Genomic DNA, 9,397 nt, shown 5'->3' on the forward strand with positions numbered 1-9,397 from the left:
CATAATTCATACTGTGATAGTATTCTATGTTCCGCTTCTAATAATGATAGTTTCTATAACTATTTCAGATACATGTTTCTTTTGTATTTGATGGAATACAGGTCACACTTTCTAACTGTATATAGTGCAACAGGAGAACAAGATTCTGGAGATGATGCCTAGTGGGAATATGCTAGTAAAGACTCTGTGCAACAAGTGATTTTCTAAGCTTTCAAAATAGTGTTTCAGATCATCTTATCAGTGTGACTTATTCCATCAAATACTGTCATCTAGTTCTGACTTGATTGAAGAAAACGTAATGGAGTTAGCTAAGTTTTACTCTCCAACTTGCTAGGTGCACCTCTCTGCGGAACATAAGAGACAATGAGGAAAAGGATTCAGCGTTCCGTGGGATATGTACCATGATCACGGTCAATCCCAGTGGAGTAGTCCAAGTAAGATACATTAATAGATGTTAACTGCTTTTCTTTACTCATGTGAAATGAAGTGAAAGCTGTATATGGAGTATGAAAAAGTTTAGCTTGACATGTTTCCCTGCAGCACATGATGTAGCTTTATTTTGAGGTCAAGGAGGCCAAAATGTTTATGTTGCGAATGATACATATCATGATGCTTCAGTAATTATCACCTAGCAAAGGAAAGGGCAAGTTGACATACTTAAACCTATTTCTCAGATGAAGCCTAGGCTTTTAAAACAAGAAACAGAACAATAACAGTAACTACCCCTTCATTCTTAAAACTTGGGTAGGGGAGATTCTGTTTCAACTTTGGATATATTGCTTAAATAGTCAGTCAATGTGACAAGGAATGCATATCTTTAAAATAAATGGTACATCTGAAGGATAGGATATGACTTGCTCTTTAGTCTCCACACCTCCAAAGTATTTTCTGAGAGGAAAATGAACATGATTTTCCCTCTCTTCTGCCTGGAATTCTTCTTCCTAAAACATAGAATTGAGCCTCCACCTTGTTTTGAAATTTTCAGTTCATTTCACTTACACCTTATTCTGTACTTAGCACTTCTCTCTTCTGCTGTCCATTTGTTCTTTCCGTAGTTTAAGGGAGGGCATAATTAAGGTCTCTCTTCATTATCCCATTTTTCCTTCTCTGTAGTTGTTATCGTCAGGTCCTACCCAAAAATATGTACATTATCGACTTAAAGACTGGTGTTTTAATGGTGTAGTAGGAGGTACTAATGCATGAATCTGTAATAAGCAGATGAACCAAGCATAGCGATTTTGTGGTGGCTTTAGTTTTGAGCCTGTATGATCAATATCTTGTGTGTACCAGAAAAAACTTCTGGCTCTGCTTAAACAAATAGAGCAGGCTTTTTTCCCCAACTGGAAATGCTTAAGAGAGTGAGTGTTGCGACTGTAGTCATGAGTTTGTTGTTATTAAGGTGATTGATTCTTGAACTTGGTATGTGTATTGAAAGAATTAGAGAAGTGTGGTGTGGGAGGGGAGGGTTGTTTGGATTTTTTTAACTGTGGTTTTATTTAATCAAAAGATTAAACAAGGTATTCCTACACTCAGCTATTTTTATTTCTGAACACTTAGGCGTACAGTGGTTTACGGTTATGGTCTGGATTAACTGGAAAATAAATACATAAAAACAAAAGCAGTTATGAATTAGGATCACAGACCCTGCATAGTTCATAGAATGAGCATCAAGTGTTGTTTTCAGACCTATAAATTCAGATTTCTAACCTATGTGATTGTTTAATCTTATAGGACTTTATTTTTTTTTGTGATGCTGTTGCATCGTGGATTAGCCCAAAAGACGATCTCCGAGACATGTTCTGTAAGGTATGGTTTCTAATATTATAGTATATCATAATGGTGGTTGGTTAGGATCCTCTATATTTTCCTTGCTTTCTATTTCTACTGTTGGAACTTACTGTATTTGTGGTCATGGAGGCTTCTTTGCAAGGTCGTAAGTTTTCAACAACATTAAAATCCTGATTATTTTTTTTTTAACCTATATTTTCTTACATGCATTTGGGTTATTCCAAATTTTTTTTTAACAGTATTGAAAAGTTCACTTGAGATCTTATTTGAAGAGATAATCATTCTCAAACAGCTTTTCATAGTGTCCACCCTACTGTGTTTTGTCTGAATTTGGAAAAATGGGGCTTTATACCACATTTAACACTTTTTTCTTGAAAATTAGATTTATATCGTTCAAGACTTTTTGTGCCATGAAGATGCCTACTTTATTTTGGAGAAAAATATAGAAAATTGCAAATGAAAATTATTCCAGTGGTATCCTGATCTGTTTCACTTACTCTCCCTGAAAATAAGTTTCAGGATTGCTTAGTCCTCCTCAGAATACCTCTTGGATGAGCAAGTTTCAAGAAACTAACATACAGTTACACCCAAGAATATGTCCATAGACACAGTGTCAGTAGAACGTACGGGAAAGGACTGTTTGCCTTGTGTAAAATTAGCAAAAAAAAAACCCAGCCAGATGTGATTTATTGTGTTTTGGCACTAGTGTCTTGGATGGAAAAAAAAAAAAAAGAGACAAAATTATTTCAGTTTCATGAACAGGTGCTGGTACTGTTCAGCAGCATGGCTCCCCTCATAAGTTGTAAAGTGAAATCTCCGTTTTTAGGAACGGTGTGTGTCAAGAGTTCATGATACTCCTCTTAAAGCAAAAATGGAGCATATTCCTAAGTACTTACTAGGATCATGGGTCAGCATTGGCACTTTTTATTCAAGTAATGCCATGTGTGAGTATCAGAACAGAAGATAGAACTTTTGTATCCCATCTTTAAGAGGAAAGACAGATATTTCACTGTCCTAGTTAGCCTCTAGGATAACTGGTATCCTTTGAAGGAACATCAGGTCCGGGAAATGCCCAGCTGTGAGTATTCTAGTGTCAGCAGAAGGAAATTGCAAATACTTACAAGAAACTTAAAAGAAAGTTCAGGATGCTGTCTGTGATGATTGTCCAAAGCAGTTCAGTGTGTGTTTCTGCAGTGGTCCTTCAGCACTGAATACTTGCTTCAGTAAGTTAGGCTCCTCTTTTTCAGGTTCTTCCCAAGTTATCCGTGTGGGATCTAATGCATTCAAACTAGACACAATGGTTCTTGGTCACTTGGCATAAGGACATCCTTGCTTTTTAAAGTGTATTCTTTTGTGCTTTTTGCCATGCAAGAAAGGAGACAAAGCTTTCTTCAAGTGATGGCATGCACAGTTTTTAGATCAATTCCTCATGAATACATGATTGCTGTAGTCCGGTTAGATGTTTTTCCAACAACAATAATGCCTTTTAGGTACATTTCACAATGGTGAAAAAATGGATTGTCCAGTGCTGCTTTTTTGTTTTCATTTGGTTTTTAGCACTAGAGCTGAGAGAGAAAATATCACTCCTGAGGGCATGGGTAGGTGAGCTGCCAGTGTTGAAATCTAATCTAATACCCTAAGAATTATATCACTTTTTGTAAAAGCAAGGCATCTGAAGATACCTTGTAGCTGAAGCTCTCTTGCTAAAAATCCACTGGAAGATGATTTAAAAAGTGTTCCTTTTGTCGTACCTGAACATCCTTAGATTTTCAGTATTTTCTTGGCAGCTGGCTAATTTGACTATTTGGGTTAGGAAAGAGTCTGTGAGTCTCTGAGAGCCTGCCTGTGGAAGGTCTCTTTCAGGGAGAATAGCAATAAGTTAATTAGTGGCTCTGTATTGTCATTATCACTACATCTTGTTTAAGAACAGCTGTTCCTGAGAATGATGTGTTGAGGGTGAACTCAGTACCATGAGCTTTAACTTTGGCATTGCCTTTTATGTGAGGATCTATTCATCACACACTGTTCCACCATTCAGTATCATTGAATTTAAAAAAGAAAAACAAAACTAGACTCTCTTGGCATAATTTTGTATAGAGGAGCCATTTAATCTGCTTTTGTTCTTTCTAATATTTGCCTTTTAGCCTGCTGTTCTCAGAGCTAACATACTATGACCTTTTTGATAGTATAATTTAATTTTCATTGGTTTTAGTTACTTTATTATGTTGGAAGGTCCAGACTGAAACTTGTTGATTTATTTTTTTTTTCCTCTGTCACTGGCTTTTGACTGCCACTGACTCTGGATCCCTGTTTTTTCAAAACACACAAAGGTTTTAGCAACTTCCTTTTTAGTGACAGTTGTCTTACAGTTTCCAAGGGAAAAAAAAAAAGAGCTCTCACAGGATCGTTTTGTATTTGTGCTAGAAATTGACAGGTATTCATTCTGTCCAATGCTGGCTGCAGTTTTGGCTCAGCTTTCTTCCCACAACACATTACACATTTAAAAAAGAAATGTTAATACAGTAATCTTAAGATATATAAACTGTATCAATTGATAAAATGTTTAGCATTCTGAAATGGCCTAAGTCTAGGTTGTAAGTCACCTTACTCATTAAAAATACATATAGATATGTATACATGCACTAATTTGTGTGAGTAGCTATATTCGATATGTTACCTTTAAAAGAAAAAACATTTCAGTTAAGAAAGACATTATAGTAGACTTTGCTTGTCTCTTAGTTAGCATTTCAGTATTAAATTGGGGAATTCAAAGGGACAGATGTACAATCCAGCAGTTTGTGACTTACTGCCTATGTTGCTAGTAAGTAATGTCTTCTGTTTAATGATTATCTTGGCTTCTCCCTTCTCATTTGTAGATTCTTCATGGATTTAAAAATCAAGTTGGGGATGAGAATTGGAGGCGTTTCTCTGACCAGTTTCCTCTTCCCTTAAAAGAGCGCCTTGCAGCTTACTATGGAGTTTAACCTCATGCACTGTAGCTGCAGTCCCATAATTAGAGGTAAGCACACAAAACTTCCTTGCTAGACAGAGCTGTATAACAGACTTCCTCCCTGTTTGCATTATATGAAATGTAATCTATTCATCAGACTAGAATTTTTCAGATACATTGGATGAGATATCCTTCCTTCCTGTAAGAGGGAAAAAAAAAAGAGCTGATAGTGTATCTAAATAATGGTAGCTGTAGCAAAAGCAGTTGTCTGACTATTATTTTATTTTTACACAGAGAGAGAGAGAAAAAGTGAGTGTATGATACGCACGGTAGTGTATCGAGATAAGGTTGGAAGTGTAGATATAACAAAGTGCTGGTGCAAGTTTAATAAGCAAACTGAAGCCATCACACTAAAGACACAGGCTCCCTTATTTCTTATGAATGAGTAGATGGCAGATGTGGTGTAAGCTGAAATTTTCCTCTAGGATAGGAAAGCAAGTTTGTTAGCACACTTTAGCCATCATAAGTCCAATATACTCCTAACCACATACTAGATGATCTGTACACTGAGTAAAGGGTGTTATGCTAATCTGTACCTCTACTGTAACTGTAGAGCTTGATGTTTTGGGGAGGCTGATGTGTTTATTATTGCCGTGTTCCGTTTTGTGTACCAGTTCAGAATTGTTACAGTTATCTGCGGAGAATGATTCAACTTCAACTGAGAACAGCGAAAGTGCATTCTAGAATAGTTGTATTATTATACCACCTTGCTTTGTATGCTGTCTGTGCACACTATATGAAGCAAATTTCCCACGTGTAAAGTAGGGTGATCCTGTGAAAAGATTATACTGCCCAAATCCACCACCCATAAAAGAGAATTAATTAAATTTATTCATTCAGTCTATATATAAATTTGATACTCGGTGTGGAATTTTTGTATTGAAATTATGGGAGTGACTCATAATTTTGTGTTATTATTGAATGAACAGCTATTTAAAAGTCAGCCTAAGATTTTTTCAGTCAGTGACATAAGAAAACCTGTTTGAATTGTTACGTTTGATGTGTACAATGGGTTAAAAATAAACCCATTTCAAACACATATTTATCAATGGAGGCATTTTAGTTCTGACATAAGGGTGTTTTCTTGTCCTAATAAAGAGGAATCCAAAGTGATAAAATTTGCCATTATTCTCAGTTTGAACTAAGGAGACAGTATGTTTATCTTGTGTAATCCACCTCAAATGAAGTTGTTACATCAGTAATACATTTATATACATTTAATATTCTTTCTCCATGTCATAACTACCTCATAATTTTGCACTAAAAATGGAAAAGCTTGTTCAGCATATATAAGACTGATTCTATGATTCTATGACTACTTTTGTCTCAGCTTAGCCACAATAGTGGAACTGTCAATGTAGCTTTAAAGCATACACTGTTGTTTCATGAATAATAATTTACCTGATATAAATGGGCTCTTTTCTTAACAGACTTAAAAGGGAAGATCTAGGCGTAAATTTGTTTTTAAGGTTGTCACCTACTGCTTTAAAAAGGCGAAAAAGCTCTTTGTTTATGCACAGATCTGTCAGTTAAGGTTCAAGGTAAGATTTAGTTACACCTTTGTCTTTTCCTTTTACAGGTCCTTCAGTCTGGGAGACCATGAGGGAGCCTCTGCACCCAGGGAAAATGTTACCCTTTACTGGGGGGAAGGGTAAACCAGTAGGGAATACAGTACAATCCCAACCCTACTGGGAGGGGCGGGAGGGAGGTGTTGCCGTCACTGTATTAAGTCGATGTTGGGAAATGTTTTAACATCTGGAGCCTTTGTGGGTGGAAATCTGTCTCCTATTACAACTCTGCACTGGATGTGAAGAAGAAAAAAAAAAAGAATCTAGTCATAAAACAGCACATTCTGGAATATTGTGGGGAATTGTACCAAAATAAGAACCATATAATCAAACCATAGGGATACGTAAAGAGGAAAACTATTTTGCGCACAATAAAGGAAACCTAAGAATGGGGGTCACAAACAGTAAAAGGCTTTCTTTTTTCTTTTATGTTTTTTAAGTAAGGGTTTTCTACATTATTTCATCCTGCTTGATGGGATTCCTAGGTATTTGCATGTTAATGAAGAACTACACAAGTGAAGTTAGTACAGTTAAAATGCAGCTTGTGTCTGTATTAGGAGCAGGCACTTGCAGTGTACAATATAGAAACCCCATCTTAATTAATAAAGGTTAAACTTGGACAAAGTGAAGCAACCTGCAAGCTGCCAAATGAGTCACTCCTTTCATTTCTGGGGTAAGGGGAGGGACACTTCAAAAGAAAGATTAACATCTTAATTTTTACATTAAAAAGAAGAAGTAAAGTAGTGGATATGATTTGATTATTGTACTTCATTAGATTTAATTTCTAGAGTAAGGCATTATTCTTAACGTGCAGTTTAAGGTTCAGGCATGCATTCTGGCTCATAGTGATCAGAAGTAATTTAAATTAGTGGGAAAGTAGCATGCTTGCATCACATAGAGTGAAATTGGTATACATTTACCTATGTTGCGCCAGTTTTGTGTTGCAGTTTACCAATTCAATATAGCCCTGCATTTAAAATTCCTTTTTAAGATTCTGTGGATTTTTTAAAAAAATAATATAGATATAAAGTACTGTAGTTAATAATTAGGCCTTGAAATACCTTTTTAGGATTTTTAAGAATAGGATTGATATTGTATTGTGTGTAACCTGCACAATGTGGAAAGCTGATATAGCTGTGCAAAATATTTGCCTCTGTGCTGTCAGTGTGATGTGCTTTCTGCATGGTTATATACTAGTGATTTTATCAGAATCTCTAAAAATGAGTTACATGGTAAGACCCGTTAAAGGCTGCATAAATGTTAGTTGGCACGTAAAGACAATTGTAGAAATTGATGACATGATTGCTATATTTGTGTTTATTCCCACTCAACATATTACCTTCTATGCTTTCTTTTTGTTCAAAGCATGATCTTAAAGAGATGTTTAAGTTAATGGATGTAATGCAGGGTATCTACACTGTATTGGCGCATGTTGGTGGCCCTTTGTGATGTAGTTAAATGCACAAGGGTGCAAGTTTAAAGCTACAGAGTGAAAGTTGGTTTGGATCCTCTTCATTTCATTTGTTTAGCTTTTCTGTTGTGTTTTTTTTCTCTACTTACATGTATTCCTGTGAATAAATCCTTGTTAAGTTAACCCTTTACTTTTCCTTTCATGTGTATTTTCTTATGTACTGTGAATGTGAAATCCTAACTGGTACACTTGATCTTGTGTCGATCTGAAAGTGGCAAGTCTTTAATAATTTAGATTGCCTAAAGAGTATCCCATGATGATAAAGGAAAATGGAGAGATTTTTAACTCTGCTGGTCAGAGGTGAAGCCACACCTTTCCATTTTTCAAGTGCTGCATAATTAATCTGCAAAACAAAATTAAGCCATAACAGCCTTTTCGTAGTTTTAGTTTCTCACCTTTGCATTGCAGAATGGATACTGGATAACAGTTTTTGGGTTTGTTTGGTTTTTTTTTTTTTTTTGGTTGTTGGTTTGATTTTTTTTTTTTTTTTTAAGAACTTGTTCTTCTTTGCATGGTTCTGTTCTTTGACTGTTGAATGATTTAGCCATTGCACTGAAGTTTGAGCTGTGTGAGTGTTAACTTATAAATGCTGTTAAAAGTTGGTTTGTTTTTTTTTTTTTAATGCATGATAGCATGTATGTTTTACATGCCCCCTCCCCCCCCCTTGCCACCCCCTTTTTTTTGGCTTTGCAAATTTTTATGAATTATACTGAAGAACAGTTTGGACATGTACTGTATGAAGTACGTTCAGTAATGCTAGTACATAGTATTTATTCAATTTGGTCAAAATTGCATGTAATAACTTGCTTTCAAATTACATTGCTTTGGTAGCAAATACAAAATTCCTTCTTAACTAATAACTCTGAACTAAATCAGTAATAGTCACTAAAGACACTTGAAAACCAAATTCTGGAAGAAAAAAAACCCCAAACTTTTAAAATATAGCAAGGTGGGATATTATTTTATACCCAAACTAGCTCCAATTTTGAGTGTGTTTGTATGAACATTAGGGAAGAGTTTCAGAGAAATTACATTAAAAAAATTGTAGAATAGAAAACTTACCCAAATAATACAGTAGCTTAATAACAGCTAGAATCTGAGTTTAATTATCTTCTTAAATTCCAGAAAGCCCCTTTAACCAAATAAAACCACTCCACCTCACCTTGGATTAGCTTAGGATGCCACTTTTTTACATGCGTATTTTAATAGGTATTTGTACACATGTGAACTGATCTGGTATAACAGCAAGGAAAAGAATTAAAATAAGGCAGGAATAAACAGGACTGACAAAATAGTCTTTTGTATCAGTAAGTTCTCTCATGGTATATTTTAAAGCAAATAAACCATATTCTTCATACATGATATACCGCAGAGATTTGCAGAAGCTATTTAGGGTATAATGTGAGGTAAGAAAAGTTCTGAATCAGCATTAACATTTATAATTGAACTATTGCATCATGGGATATATAAAAAGCATCTTAATTCTTGTGGTGTAGTCTTGACAGTTCTTGAATGTTGACTGAATGTTTTTACTGGTAGAATTGTGAGTTTGTCTTTGTT

General features: G+C 35.3%; 1 protein-coding gene across 1 annotated transcript in view; it reads left to right on the plus strand.

Moving 5' to 3' along the window:
• The window catches only part of TNPO1 (transportin 1), a 56,802-nt gene extending 47,719 nt beyond the window's left edge, over positions 1–9,083 (plus strand). The window contains exons 22-25 of the mRNA XM_074166899.1: positions 335–434; positions 1,732–1,806; positions 4,665–4,807; positions 6,378–9,083. Of these exons, the coding sequence (XP_074023000.1) occupies positions 335–434; positions 1,732–1,806; positions 4,665–4,772 (283 nt within the window). The 3' untranslated portion in view covers positions 4,773–4,807; positions 6,378–9,083. The remainder of the gene's footprint in view (positions 1–334; positions 435–1,731; positions 1,807–4,664; positions 4,808–6,377) is intronic.
• Positions 9,084–9,397: the final 314 nt, after the last annotated feature.

The sequence above is a fragment of the Numenius arquata genome, chromosome Z, assembly GCF_964106895.1.
Source record: "Numenius arquata chromosome Z, bNumArq3.hap1.1, whole genome shotgun sequence".
NCBI lineage: Eukaryota > Metazoa > Chordata > Aves > Charadriiformes > Scolopacidae > Numenius > Numenius arquata.